Source organism: Taeniopygia guttata, chromosome 19 (assembly GCF_048771995.1).
Source record: "Taeniopygia guttata chromosome 19, bTaeGut7.mat, whole genome shotgun sequence".
NCBI lineage: Eukaryota > Metazoa > Chordata > Aves > Passeriformes > Estrildidae > Taeniopygia > Taeniopygia guttata.
The window spans coordinates 6,030,048-6,044,316 of record NC_133044.1 but is presented as its reverse complement, the minus strand read 5'-3'; the positions used below and the strand labels follow the sequence as shown (position 1 = coordinate 6,044,316).

Genomic DNA, 14,269 nt, shown 5'->3' with positions numbered 1-14,269 from the left:
AGGGCATTTAGATGTCTGGGCTTTGCAAAGGAGCAAGTGAAAAATCCAGCAGCAAGAGCCACAAGGCAAATTCTGCCTCCCATGAGAACGAGGGCAGGAATCCTGTGGTTCATAAAATCAACTTGTTCAAAGCCAAAAGCACACCAGGCTCCTAAAATTGCTAGGGAACTTAAGAATTCATATGGCTGGGAAACCCAGTAAGTTTGGTGGTTCCTTTTCTGTGGTCTTCAAGGCTGCTGAGACCCAAGAGTCTCACATTATCTGGCTTTTACTTGCAATGATGGTTAAAATGGTTTAAAGGCTGTAATAGTTAAAAATTATTAAATATACACAATTATTTTTAAAATAAAGAGATGCCCTGGCCAGGAGCAGAAGAAGACAACATGAATGTATAGAGCAGAAAGTGGTGGAGGTGGATGGGGAAGGTTTCCAGCCACAGGACATCCCTTACCACAGGCTGAGAACACAAGGATAGGTCAGGTTCCTCTAATGTCCTCAGCAGAGATGCCTTGAATGGTCAGACGGAAAAAATCCTGTGAAAAGGGACCCCTAAAGGTAATTTCTTGCCTAGGAACAGGCAGGGAAGACCACGGTTTGCCCAAGGAACAGGTCTCCAAGGCCCCCAAGCAGGGAAGGAGGTCAGAACCATCCCCTCCTGCTGCATCCCAGTGCTGCCTCAGGCACCCAGAGAAGTATTTTCAGCCAGATGGTTATTGCCGACTTCCTCTCCAGGTGGGCACTCAGACAGTCGAGGAGGGAGGTGGGAAGGAGCTAAAAAGCCCAAATCCTCTGAAAAAGCTTCTTCCTTCCCCTCGAGGCGTAACCCGGGCTCTGCCAGCACCCAATTTAAGGATGTGTCCCTGCCTGCCTCCCTGAAACCCGAGCCATTCCCTCCCCACCATGTCTCCTTAGCGGGCTTCCCTCTCTTCTCCTCTTTCTGCTTCTTCCTCCTCTTCTCCCTTCTCCTGCTCCCTCTCCTTCTCCTTTGCTTTGGGGATGATCTGTCCCAGGATGGGTTGCAGGGCTGCCATCCTGCTGTAACCCAGCAGCAGCAGCAGCAGCAGCAGCCCCAAAACTGCGAAGGGATGACAGGCTGGAGCTGTTCCGTTGATGGATGAGATCCATTTTCTTCCCCCTTTAATTTTTTTTTAACATTTACTAATCAAGATCTCACCTAAAGAAAAAAAATCCTGCCTTATCCCAATCCCATTTTACCAGGAATATTAATTTCAATCGTTATTTTTGAATGTTTTATAACTAACTAGCAAGCTCCTTTGTTTATTTCAAAAGAGGACGGATATTTCTGGGATTCGATACACCCATCTTTATACTGGAGAGAAAATACCAAACAGGTATGTGGATTTATGATGCTCTTTTTTAGGTCAGGATGGTAATTACAAATAATGATCTGGCAGGGTGTGGCAGCTGAAAAACTGTGATTTCTCCTGAAGTTGTTTGAATAGTCAAAAAGTGGAAGTAATAAACAGAGAAGTGGGATTCACTCCAGCTGTGGCCAAGGGGTACAAAGGGGTATGAAAGGACCTGTGGAGTCCTGTGTCCAGGTAGGAGGAGAGAGTTTTCACTGAGGGCAAAGGGCTGGCTGGGCACAGTGTGTCTGCTGTGATGTTTTATTTGGGGTGAAAACAGAGATTTTCTGTGCCTCACGTTAAAGCCCTGATCCTCCCCTGTGAGTTTTGTACCATCCCTGGTGGTCAGTGCTTGTGCAGCATGGGGGTGATGGAGGATTTGCTGCTTCTTCCATCAGGTCCATGGTGGGGGTTGGCTTCACAGGACACCTGTCAGCTTGAAAACCTCGGGGTGAAAGCATTTCCATAAACCCACACTGGGCAACACTTTAAATCATAGAATCATCACAAAATCATAGGATGGTTTGGGTTGGAAGGGACATTCCAGTTTTCTCCAAACCCCGTCCAACCTGGCCTTGGACACTTCCAGGCATGGGGCAGCCACAGCTTCTCTGAGTGATGTTAAAAGGGATGCTGCGTTTTGCTACAGTGCCATGATGACTAATTATGGCTGAAAAGCAGATTTTAATCTGTGGGGATTCTGAAAGAACCCCAACACCCCGGGTTTAAGGAAGGGGGGCTCAGTTTTCAGCTGAATTTTGAGCGTTGGGGTGAGGATTGAGAAGCAGCTGGAAAAGCACAGATGGAGAAGGAAAGTTGGGGTTTCCCTCTTTGGGGTGAGGATTGAGCAGTTGGAAAAGCACAGACGGAGAAGGAAAGTTGGGGTTTCCCTCTTTGGGGTGAGGATTGAGAAGCAGCTGGAAAAGCACAGATGGAGAAGGAAAGTTGGGGTTTCCCTCTTTGGGGTGAGTACTGAGCACTTGGAAAAGCACAGACGGGGAAGGAAAGTTGGGGTTTCCCTCTTTGGGGCCAGCCGTGGCACAGCACCGCAGTGGTTAATGCTCGCTGCCACCCTGCGAGGGAGCAGGAACGCGCTGGCTCCGGCACAAAAGCGGCGATGACAATGTCCCTGCGGGCAGGACGCGATGCCGGGGTTTGGCCGGGACAGGGCGGCGGAGGGGCCATCTGTCAGCCCTGCCCCCCTGGAGAGAGGGGAGGGCCCGTGGGGACAAAAGGCGACATTATTCGCTGCTTCAGGAGGGATGAATGGAGTATTGAATGCCACCACCTCAGCGAGTAGATTGGTTTTCAGCCCCCATCACTGAGCTGTCTGTCGCTGGTGAGGTTTGGTCAGCAGGAGTCGAGCAGAGATCAGGGAGATGTAACGGGGCTGTCTCTCATCCACACCGGCTCCTTCCTGCACCTCCATCACTTCTTGCTGGTGCACAGAAAACCCCTTGGTCCACCATCATCTCTCCCTAGTGAAGGCAACGAAGTCCAAGCTTTGGTCTGGAGGCTCTGGAGCCGCCCCAGCCCATGGTCTGGAGGAGCCTTGGCTGGGTGGACAACAGCACATGGTCCTACCTGGGAGCTCTTCTCATGCCACATGGACAACCAGGAGCAGGAAAAGGCTGGATGAGGGGTTTCCATGAGAAGGAGGGGTTAGTCACTGATACATTGGATTTCAATGGCCTTCCCCAAGCAGATGCCTGAAGCAGCAGCAGTCATTGTGCATCCCTTCAGGAGCTCCCTTCAGGAGTTGACGTGCCCCGTGGGGGCTGGAGGGACTGATTTTAGGCTCGGCTGAGCTAAGGCTGGCAGCCCAGCTTTGGAGCCGGCGTGCGGGAGCATCCTCACGATGGCACTGCTCCCCCAGCGCACGGTGCCGCCAGCCCCGCTGCTGGCACCGGGGGATGCACTCTGGGCTCCCAGAGGGATCCCGGCCAGCAGGACCAGCACCATGCCCCTCCAGAGAGCCTGCAGGTGACACAGAGCTGGGAATCCACCCCTCGGCACTGAGCAGTAAATGAGGTGGAAATGGAATCTTGAGATACTGGATCTCCTCCTCATTTTCTGCTGACATTCCCTGTTGCTGAGTTTTACCTCGCTGGTAGGATATGGCCCTTCAGCTTCATCTTGCCACTCAAAAAAATTTGCTTGCTCTTAATGAATCCAGCTGGAATTACTTTTCATGTGTCTTCTGGTCACTGCTCCTGGAAATACTGAGGAGGGGCACGTTCACAGGCCCTTGGTGACCACAGGCTCTCCTGGCCACCACCACTAACACTGCTGTCTGCATGTTTCAGGGAAGTGACCTCTGGAAATTCACCTGCAGCAGGACTGACAAGCAGCAATGACACTCGGTCCCTGTCCAGACACCCGGCACGGCACAAGGAGGCCGGACAACGATGTGCTGCCTCTCTCCTTGATGCCAGCCACACTCCTTATCCTCCTCATCCTCCTCAGCCCCACCGGTGAGCTCCTGCCTGGGGCAGTGGGAGGGGTTTTAGGCACCCGTGATCCCTCTCCATCTCTCGGATTTGTGGGCAGATTTTCTCCAGGCACGGGATTATTGTGGTGTCCCCTCCAGCGCTGAGTGTGCACAGAGATGGAAGGAGCAAGTTCAGCTCTTATGTCCCACTGTGACCTGGCTGTGATGACAAGCCCAGCGTGAGACAGGCAGGGGAATGGGGCAGGCAGCTGCCAGTACTGGTGACAGAGCAGGTCTGGGCTCCCATGGGAGCAGGCAGCAGGCAGCACCCATGGGGAGATGCTGACGGCCAAGGGATGCTCCTGGAGCTGCTCCCCAGGACCTGTGGGACCAGTCCTGCCAAGGAAACAGGTGGAACGAGCACCCATCTCCTGAGAACAACAGTCTCTACTCACTCCTGGCAGGCAGTGTTCCAGCCAGGATGGGAAGCATTTCAATAGACCCGGGAAAAGCCATTCACACTCTGGAACGCGAGTCCACACGGGCGCGGTGGCAGCGCAGTTATCCCAGCGTGACTCTATCCCTGCAATTACAGCCAGGCGCTGGGGAACACGTCCCTGCCTCAACAAACCCGCGCCAAGGCACAGCCAGCCGGAAAACTGGGAATTCAGACGTAGTCAGACATCCTAATTGAGTTAAATGGGGTTTTACCTCCCCACCCCCTCAGCTGGTGCTTCCCTTCCCCCTCAGGATGCTGTGGCAGCATCCGAGCTCACACTCCGGCTGTGGGGACCCTGTCACAGCCCCCTGCATCGCCGGGTTCTCCTGGTTCTCTTCCTTAATGGGCACAGATCAGTCGCTAAGGAAGGGCCATTTGTCCTCTCGTTTGGTGGTTTTGGTTAGCAGCGGTGTTTACTCTTCCCTTTTGCTTTTGACTTTGTGAAGCTGGATCAGAGAAACATGGAGGGCTCTGTCTCTTCTCAAAAAGACAGTTCCTTATTATTGTAGACACACCAGGCATATTCTGTTCAGATCTCTCCTGACTTTGCTGGAGGATGCTCTTAAATGAATATTTTAGAGCTTTGATTTTGACTTAAAGGGAGATGAATATTTATCAATGTCCTTTTTATCCATTGCTTTTTTAGCACTGGAGCGGACTAGGTGTTAAAAATCAATACAAGCCAGGATCAAACACTCTTCCTAGAAACCCTCGTGCCTCCCCATTTTTGGTGCAGGGGTGAGCTGAATTACCTCTACCCTGTTGTATCCTTCCCTGTCCTCTCCTGCAGAGCCTCTCTGCTCCTGTGTTCTCACCTGTTTAATCCCCAATTCTTGCTGGAACCACAGCATCCCTTTCCATGCCTGGTCCAGCTGAGCAGGGCAGGAGCACCGACCACGCTGGAGCTCTCTGGCTGCTGATGTTCATCCCAGCATCCCTGCTAAGTCATGGATACAGGCAGACAGTTACCTTATTCTCCTTTCTCCTGGAGCTTCTAGGTTTTTCTTTGACAGCCCTGATTTCTGGCTGACTTAATGGTCTCCCAGGCAACGTCCTAGCAAGGAAAAGGGAGGTGGGTTCATCTGCTCCTCTGTCCCCCCAGGCTCACACTGCTTCTCACGGCGGTGACATCCGCCTCCGGAGCAGCTGGGATTGACCTTCACGTCACTGCTGGTGGGCTGAGCGTGAAGCAAGGCAGGGCTGGTCTGAGGCAGTGGGAGGAAAAGAGGCCACAGAGGCACCAGAGGTGTTGATCAGCCCTTGGGTGCTGTAATTAGCATGGTGGCATCATAGAATCATGGAATTGTTTGGGTTGGAAAGTGACTTTAAAATTTATCTCGTTCCAAAGCCCCTGCCATGAGCAGTGACACCTTCCACTAGGTTTGTAAGGATTTTGGAAGGTGTTACCCACAGGAGAGGGTTGTGCAGACAGAGCATCAAGCCCAGGAGACTTCAGATGCCCAAGGAGATCTGTGCTGGGCTCCAGCATTGGACAAGTGCTTGTGGACTGGGGTGTCTACAAGGTCCAGGCACCCATCCCCATCCACCATCCCCCAGGGCATCATGATCATGTTGCTGTGACCTCCTGGACAAGCTGGAGCCCACAGTGACCCAGGGAGGATCCCACATCACTTAGCAGAGGGATTTTGTGCCCAAATAATGCCCAGAAGTGAGAGGGAGTTCAAGAGATGAGGACATATCCTGCATCCTTCAAGTGTTCACCTCCCTCTGGAGGAGGTTTCCCTCCCTCTGGATGGGGTTCACCCCTTAAGGTGGCTGCACCCCACCAGTGGGTGTGTTGGTACTTGCATGTAGGTATGGAGCTTCCAAAAAGTGGATTTTGGGGAAATGAAATAAAAAATCAATTAAAATGCACACAGGTTGCAGCATCTTCCATCAGGAGATCTCCAGTGGGTTTCTTAAGCTGGGCAGGATTGATTTTCTTAGTTCCCATCTCACCACCCAAGTTTTCAATGGGGGTGATGGGGCAGGAGGATGCAGGAGCTGCCCAGGGCCCACAGCAAGGCAGCAATGGAGCCAGGGATGGACAAAAAGCTCCTCAAGACCTGGCCCAAGACAGGATCCACCTGGAGTGGCTTCTGCTAGCCATTGGGCTCATTAGGGTCACACATGTCACCTTGTGTTTCACAGTCCCACCAGAGTCACAGTCGCTGATATGCTGCCTCAGTTTCCCCACCTGTGAAGTAGATGAAGTGATGACCTGGGGAAGGGTGTTCATTTTTCCCCGTACAAACTCCAGGACTTTGCAGGAAAGGGAAAGATCCAAGGGCTGCTGGGTCCTGCCAGTCCCTACCACCCCCATCCCATCCCTGCTGCCATCACTCTCCAAGCTGCACCTCTTCCTCTCTCAGGAGAGCTGATCCCTCCTTTTCTCCCTTGCAGGCACCACCTCTGAGCCCGAGATGTTGCCATTCCCAGGTGAGATTCTTCTCTGAAAATCACTTTTGTCCAGGAAGTTTTTTTAGTTGAAAAATGCGTTTTTAGGTAAAAGAAGGGATTTGGGGAATTTAAAAAAGGAAAGATATTGGTTTGGAACAAAAAGTGTCAAGAAGAAGCTAAACTTCTTTTACAGAAAGAAAATAAAGATTCTTTATTATCCCTATTCCTCTAATTATCCTGAGAGGAGAATTTTCCCACCTCCTGCTGAGTCCCTGTCCCTGTGCCATGCATCACACACAAATAAATAATTCCCTTGATGTGGTAGACCCCGGGCGCTTCCACGCCTGCTCCCCATTGCCAGCAGCCTGAGAGGTCATCTCCATACCAGCAGCTCCCATGTGGGACCAGTTCTGGATGCATTCCTTGAGGCTAATAAGAATTTGCTAATTGTCACTTGTCACCTAAGTCAACAAGTGGTGCCACGTGTCTGCTTTTCCCTTCACCATTGGGTTTTTGTCCATTAGCAGGTGAGATGATGGGAGCATCACAGAGCCACAGAATGGTTTGGGTTGGAAGGGACCTTAAAAACCATCTCATTCCACCCCTGCCACGGGCAGGGACACCTTCCACTAGACCAGGCTGTCCAAAGCCCCATCCAGCCTGACCTTGGTGATGGTGCATCTCATTCCTGGACTGAGATGGGCTGTGTCTCCACAGCCACTGCTGCCAGCAGATGACAGGGAGCCCGTGTCCCACCAGCAGGTGGGCAGCACCAAGCCAACAACTGCACTGTGCTGCAGAGAAGGGGCAGGATTTTATCTAAGGAGCAGGAGTTTGATGTAGATTTGCTCCCCATGGCCTGCTGAGGGACCTCTCTGTTCCCATCCTCCCAGAGATCCGTCTCGCCAACGGGCCCAGCCGGTGCCAGGGGCGAGTGGAGATCCTCTACAACGGCTCCTGGGGCACGGTCTGCGACGACGACTGGGACATCGTGGATGCCAACGTGGTGTGTCGCCAGCTGGGCTGTGGCCACGCCATCACCCTCCCAGCCGCCATGACCTTCGGCCAGGGCAGTGGGCCCATCTTCCTGGACAACGTGGACTGCAAGGGCTCGGAGGCAGCCCTGAGCGAGTGCTGGAGCCATGGCTGGGGCATCCACAACTGTTACCACTACGAGGACGTGGCTGTTGTGTGCAACGGTAACGAGGTTGGGTTCCTTGGGGGCAAAGACAGCGTGCCCCCACTCCTGTGGAGTGCAAGACTTGGGGATTGCAGGGGCCTTGGTAGAGCCCAAGAGTCTTATTTCAGAGGTTGGCTCTCTGACCTGGGTCAGCCACATATCCTCTGCATCCTCCTCTCACCCCTCTCCTCAATCCAGGTCACTTCCCAGCTCCATGGGCTGGTGCTCCATAAGGTGACCAGCCTGTTTTGTGTTCCTTGTCACTCCCAGATCAGGACTTTGCGCCCTCTCCAGCATGATCCCTGGGGAAAGAGCACATGCCTACCCACGCTCCTGCCTCTGAGTCAGTTGCTGCCCAGCTGCTCTTTCCCCTTTTGACTTGTGTTTCTTTAAATTGCTGAGCTTTTCAGTAGGAGATGTTCCTAAAGGTGAGAAAAGCAGCGGAAAGTGTTTGAACTTGGCAAGTGAAAGTGGAACGGCTCCGTGACGGCCCTTATGTACCCCACACACGTTCCTCCCTCGCTGTGCAAGGTTTGCTCATCAGCCAGGCATCAGTGAGCTGTGAAAGTGAGGCTGTGCAGACCTGGAGCAGCTGTTCCGTGAATCCCCACGTCCTGCAGAAGCAGGGCTTGGAAAAGGAGGGATGGAAAGGCAGGGATGCTGGGTTGGCTGGTAGGTTGTACCAACAGCAACCAGAGAACAGAGGTTGTGGATTGAGCAGGAAACTAAATCATGGCATTGTTGGAGAGCAGAGGTGGAAGGAGTGAGAAAGGTGGTGGGGAGCTGGGTCTGAGGGCAGAAGAGAAGCTGGAGACATTGGCAGGGAGCTCTGGTGCAGCTGCAAACCCCTCTATTTTCAGCTGGGGCTGGTTTGGTGCAGACCCTCTTGGAGCAGTGGGGAGGAAGGGATCTCTCCAGCTTTGAGGTGGAGAAGCAGCAGGTGCCACCTCTCCGCTTCCCTTTGCAGAGTTTTCACCCACGCAAGTCAGCGAAGGACCGACCACCAGGACCCTCACAGCCTCGGTACAGGATGGGGAAAGTAAGCTGCTCAGCCATCACTGCCTGAGGGCAGTGTCCCCTACGGTCACCCGCTGTCCCTCTTGAAGCCTCACAACCCTGCAGTCCTGAGGTGCAGACCCCCAAACCCCATCACTGGCCATGGCCACACCCTATCCCAGAAGTTCCCAAAGTTCCCAAGCCCCATTGCTCCAAAGCTTCATTCCTTCCTTCTCTTTCTCACTCATTTCCTTTGCTATTACTGGCACAGCAAGGTCTGGGCCACCACATCCTTCTCACCTCACGCTGCCACCCTCCAGGTGACGGCAGCATCCGCCTGGTGAGCGGCCCCGACACCTGCCAGGGCCGGGTGGAGATCTTCTACCGTGGGAACTGGGGCACGGTCTGCGACGACGACTGGGGCCTGAGCGATGCCAGCGTGGTCTGCAAGCAGCTGGGCTGTGGGCAAGCCCTGGATTACAAGAGCAATGCTTATTTTGGCTATGGAACAGGACGTATCCTCCTGGACAACGTCAACTGCGACGGCAGTGAGCCCTTCCTGTCTGCCTGCTACAGCCTCGGCTGGGGCATCCATAACTGCGGCCACCACGAGGATGCTGGGGTCATCTGTGCAGGTACCAGGCAGGGCACGGCCCTCAGGGTGGGGAAAAACCCAGGGACATCCTGTTCTCCAAGCAGAAACAGCCTCAGGGAAATGCTGAGATGCCCAAGGCTGGGCAGGGACTGGGTTCTGTGCTGTGGGAGTAGTATTGTTCTTTATCCGCCCTCATCCTGGTACTCTGGAGTAGCAGCCCCACGCCAAGAGCCCGGGGCACAGCCAGGGTGGTGGTTAGCAGGGGAAATGCATCTGCCATGCTGCCACTTCCCTCTGCCATTTCCCTGCTCTGCTGGCTGGAGAACAAGCTGCCCGCATCCGGAAGGAGGGAGCGGCTGCCAGGGGCCGGGCACCGTGCCAGGCCCAGCCTGCCTCCCCTTCCCCTCCTGAAATGATGTATTCCTGCCATTCTCCACTGATTACTGTTTATAATCTTAATAATCCCCCTGAATTCCCTCATTATCATGGCTAATGATGGGAGCAGTAAGTTGCCAGTGCTTTCCCTTTCCCGCTATTAATGGACAAAGGGGATGATGTAGGACAAAAGGGACGATTTTTTCAGGCTGGTCCTTTCCTTCCTAAACATGCCCATCCCCTCTGGCACCTCCTCTGGGCACAGAGTTGATGGCACCATCACGCCCAGACCTTGCTCAGAGGGGCAGAGGATAGTGAAGCATAAATGGTAATGAATCCTGATGCTAAATCTCCCAGGTGTCACCTCTGTCCCTCTGTGTCACCACAGGACTGGACACATCCACCATCACATCATTCACCACCTCGGTGGCCCTGGACTCTGAGGAGACACTGACAGCCACGGCCACAGGTAGGTAGGATGTGAGTAGTCACTCATCTGAGGGGGGCAGCTGTGCCCTCTGTGTCCTTTTGTGACCCAGCCTGGCCCCCCTGGGGCTCTGCCATGCGTGGGTGATGCTTGAGGGGTGACACTGCCCATGACAGGGTCTTGCCAGGGGGCAGCCATGGTGCTGGTGGTCACTGGCACCAACTGAACAGGGGCAGAGGGTGCTGGATCTGGACCCCTCAATGCCCACATGTCCCCATGCTTGTCCCAGCAGTGACAGACAGCAGGGACCAGCCCTCCCAGGCCACCGAGGTGGTCACCACCACGCTCCTGACCATCGAGCAGGAAAGTAAGTATGCAGCTGCTGCTAGTCCTGCATGGGGCTCCACATCCCTGGGGGAGTCACTCCACATCCCCAGAGCTCACCCCATGCCCCCAGGGCTCCTTCTATGTCCCCAAAGGTCACCTCATGTTCCAAGTGCTCAATCCATGCCCCAGGAATTACCTCACATCCCCAGGGCTCACACTGCACCCCCGAGATTTACTCCATGCTCACAGGGTGTTCACCCCGTGACACTCAAGGGTTCATCCCACATCTCCAGGGATTGCTTCATGCTGATAGTGCTCACCCCATGCTGCTTGGGGATCACCCCATGTACCCAGTGTCACCCACATCACCAGGACTCACCCAAGGGCTCAGCTGGCCCCCATAACCCAGAGACTCACCCCACACCCAAACGAGTTTGCCCCACATCCCCAGGGAGCTGCACCCATATCCCCAGGGGTTACCCCAGAAACCGAGGGCTCACCCCACACCCTTGGAGGGCCAGCAGGGGCCACCGGACCCCCTTGTGGAGCCCTGGTCCCCTCGGCGTCGCGCCACGCAGGTGGCGGCTTGCGGCTGGCGAACGGGAACGGGAGCTGCCGCGGGCGGGTGGAGGTGCGGCACCGCGGCACCTGGGGCACCGTCTGCGACGACGACTGGGACTTCCCCGACGCCCAGGTGGTTTGCCGGCAGCTGGGCTGCGGCAGCGCCCTCGCCGCCACCGTGCTCGGCTCCTTCGGCTACGGCAGCGGGCCCGTGCTGCTGGACAACGTGGGCTGCGGCGGCGGCGAGGCGCGCCTGGCCGACTGCTTCCACCTGGGCTGGGGACAGCACAACTGCGGCCACCACGAGGACGCCGGGGTCATCTGCCGAGGTCTGTGAGAACGGGGTCTGTGGGTCTCCACTGAAGCCCAGCTCAGTGGGAAAGTCAATGAGAGAATGGATGTAGGGAGGATTTTGGTCATGCTCAGGCTGGCTGGGGGAAATGGGGTCTCACAAATGGGGCTGGGGGTGAAGAATGAGCCCCCACACGCCAGGGTTTGTCCCGCACATGGGGACAGCAGCAGCAGTTGGTGCATGGTGGGGTGAGGGCTGAAGTGTGGCACCACCTCTGGTCCCCATTTGTGCACAGTGGCTGCACATCCCACCCCATATCCTGCAGCCATCCCACACCACTGCTGGGGGGCTCTGCCCCGACCCTGTCCCTTGAGTCACTTTTCCCACCTCTCCTCCACTGCACCAGGTGCTGATGACACTGAAGACCATTTCCAAGAGGCCACTGCTACAACCACCACATTGGCCCCAACTCGTCCCAAGGAGGGTAGGTACTGGGGCGTCTCCTGGGGACACAGTGCCAGCCCTGGCTCAAGCAGAGGCACAAGATCTGGCAGTGCCCGGAGCAGCCCATGGGAGGGGGAAAAACTGGTGACACTGTTAAGTCACAGCCTCTCCTGGTATCCCCAAGACTAGTTCAGGCAGAGGTGATGGACCATTGACTGATGGACCTCAGGGTGGGGAGAGGAGGTGATGGACCCTTTGGGCAGAGCTGGGAACAGAGGTGATTTTTCCTCCAACTGAACATCCACCACGATGCTCTGAGGGTCACTCCCAGCTCTGGCAAGGGGTCACCCCCACTCCTGGCTGTGCAAAGGCAGTGGGGGAGCTCTGGGCTGACCCCAGGGCAGGCAGGGAGAGGGGAACACAGCACTGGGGTGGGCATGGGCAGGGGCTGCCTCACCCCTTTCCCTCCCCAGGGTCCTTGCGCCTGGTGAACGGCAGCCACCGCTGCGAGGGGCGCGTGGAGATGTTCTACCTGTCCCAGTGGGGCACGGTGTGCGACGACGCCTGGGACCTGCGGGATGCCAAGGTGGTGTGCAGGCAGCTGGGCTGTGGGCACGCCCTGGCAGCCTGGGGGGAGGCTCACTACGGCCAAGGCACCGGCTACATCTTCCTCGACAACCTCAAGTGCAAGGGCCACGAGCCCTCGCTGCTGCGCTGCTCCCACATCCGCTGGGACGTCCACAACTGCGACCACTCCGAGGATGCCGGTGCTGTCTGTGACATCCTATGACCCTCCCGCAGGTAAGGGGGGACAGGGATGCTGGTGGCAATGCCACAGAGAGGGGTTGAACCCTTGCTGCTGGTCTGGACACTCTCCTTGCACTGGCCCTGTGGATGTTTGGGCTCTGAGGATGGGAGGAGTTGGGTGAGGACTGGGTTCTCCTCAGCTCCTGAAATAGTGGCTGAAGAAAAACACCCTCCCCCCCACCCCCAGACTGCTCCTTGAAAAAACAAAAATGCTTCTGGTGTGAAATCTGGTTGGTTTCAGCCATCTCTTTTAAGAGATGAGGAAAGAAAAATGGATTTTCTGCTGTGAAAATGATGTTAAATTATACTCAGAAAATGTAAAAAAGAGGCTGAAATCACACCAGGATGCTCCAGTGGCTCTGCAGTGAGTTACTGTTGTTCTGCAATTTGCTTTGCAAGCCCTTCAGCAATCCCAATACCAGCTTTTTCTTCCCATTTTGGCATCATAAATACCAATTCCTCCCCCATTCCCATGCAGCAGAAATGCAGGCGTTGGATCTCACGCCATCTGCAATCCTCGTGCCTGTTTCACCTGTTCTTTCTGCAAACACTGTGGGGTTTAGGAGAGCTCAGATGAGATTTCCCTTCCTGGGGGGCTTCAGCACAGCCAGTCCATGCCCAAAAAATCTCCTGGGGAGTGGGAAGGGATGGGGATACCCTGCAGTCCCCCCATCCTTCTCCATCCTGTGCCATACAGACGTGCTGCCTTTGGCTGCTCTGTCCCAAAAGCTCCAGGGCAGGCAGGGAGCTGGCAGACGGGACACAAGCAGATGGAAAACCATAGGGAAGACCCCAAATCCCTTCCCAGAGCAAAGGAAGGGACCCAGCAGCCTGCTCCTTCCCCAGTGCCCTGCCTTTGGGGTATAAAAGCTGTTTTCCTCCCAGCTCAGGTGGAGAGACCCAGCCTGCAGCACCAGTCACCTTCACCACCAAGTGCTTGATTCCTACTGGGACATTGGGAAAATGACTTCCCTGTTCTCATGGATGGGTTCAAGGGTGGGGAAGGGCTCATAAAGTGGCACAGAGCTCACTTCTCTGTTTGTGCAATTCATTTGTTGATAAGAGACTGCATATTCCTGGGCTGTTTTTTTTTTCATTTTCCATTTTTTTTTTCTTATATGTGTGTGGGTTTGTTTTTGTGAATACATAAAAGCCCTTTGAAAGTGCTCTGAGAGCTGACTTGTTTTTCTGTCATCCCCTCAAATCCCTGGGTAAAAGCAAACACCTGGAGAAGAGCCCCAAACCTGGAGGAGAGAGCTCAGTTCTTGGTGCCAAAAATTGACCCAAATCCCTGGCTTAAAATGCTCAAGCAGCCTTTAATTCCCACCCAGCTGAGAGCTCAGCTTGGACCTTTCTCCACCCCAGCTCTGGGTACAACCCTGAAGCCCACCAGGCTCAGGGGATGAGGGTGGATCCAGCTTTGGGTTTGTTCCCAGTGGGATGTGGCAGTCCTGTGAGCTGTGGGATGGCCCTGACCCCATAGTCAGGCTCCTGTTGGCTCCTCTTCCACTCCCCATGGACAGAGCTTTCTCAGCACTTTGATCCCAGTCCAGATGTCCATCAGGGAG

General features: G+C 54.9%; 1 protein-coding gene across 2 annotated transcripts; it reads left to right on the top strand.

The window, feature by feature from the left end:
* The first annotated feature begins 867 nt into the window (after positions 1-867).
* SSC4D (scavenger receptor cysteine rich family member with 4 domains) lies at positions 868-13,859 on the top strand. 2 transcript variants are annotated; one of them, XM_072916787.1, is made up of 12 exons: positions 868-1,352; positions 3,674-3,841; positions 6,701-6,736; positions 7,591-7,896; positions 8,845-8,916; positions 9,194-9,508; positions 10,232-10,312; positions 10,560-10,637; positions 11,176-11,487; positions 11,857-11,934; positions 12,368-12,695; positions 13,587-13,859. In XM_072916787.1, exons 2-11 carry the CDS (start codon positions 3,721-3,723, stop codon positions 12,682-12,684), a joined length of 1,716 nt encoding a protein of 571 aa, XP_072772888.1. In that variant the 5' UTR covers positions 868-1,352; positions 3,674-3,720; the 3' UTR covers positions 12,685-12,695; positions 13,587-13,859. The 2 variants fall into 2 exon arrangements, with proteins under 2 accessions (XP_072772888.1, XP_072772889.1); XM_072916788.1 differs by lacking the exon at positions 868-1,352 and having other exon boundaries at positions 2,317-3,841.
* The last annotated feature ends 410 nt before the right edge of the window (positions 13,860-14,269 follow it).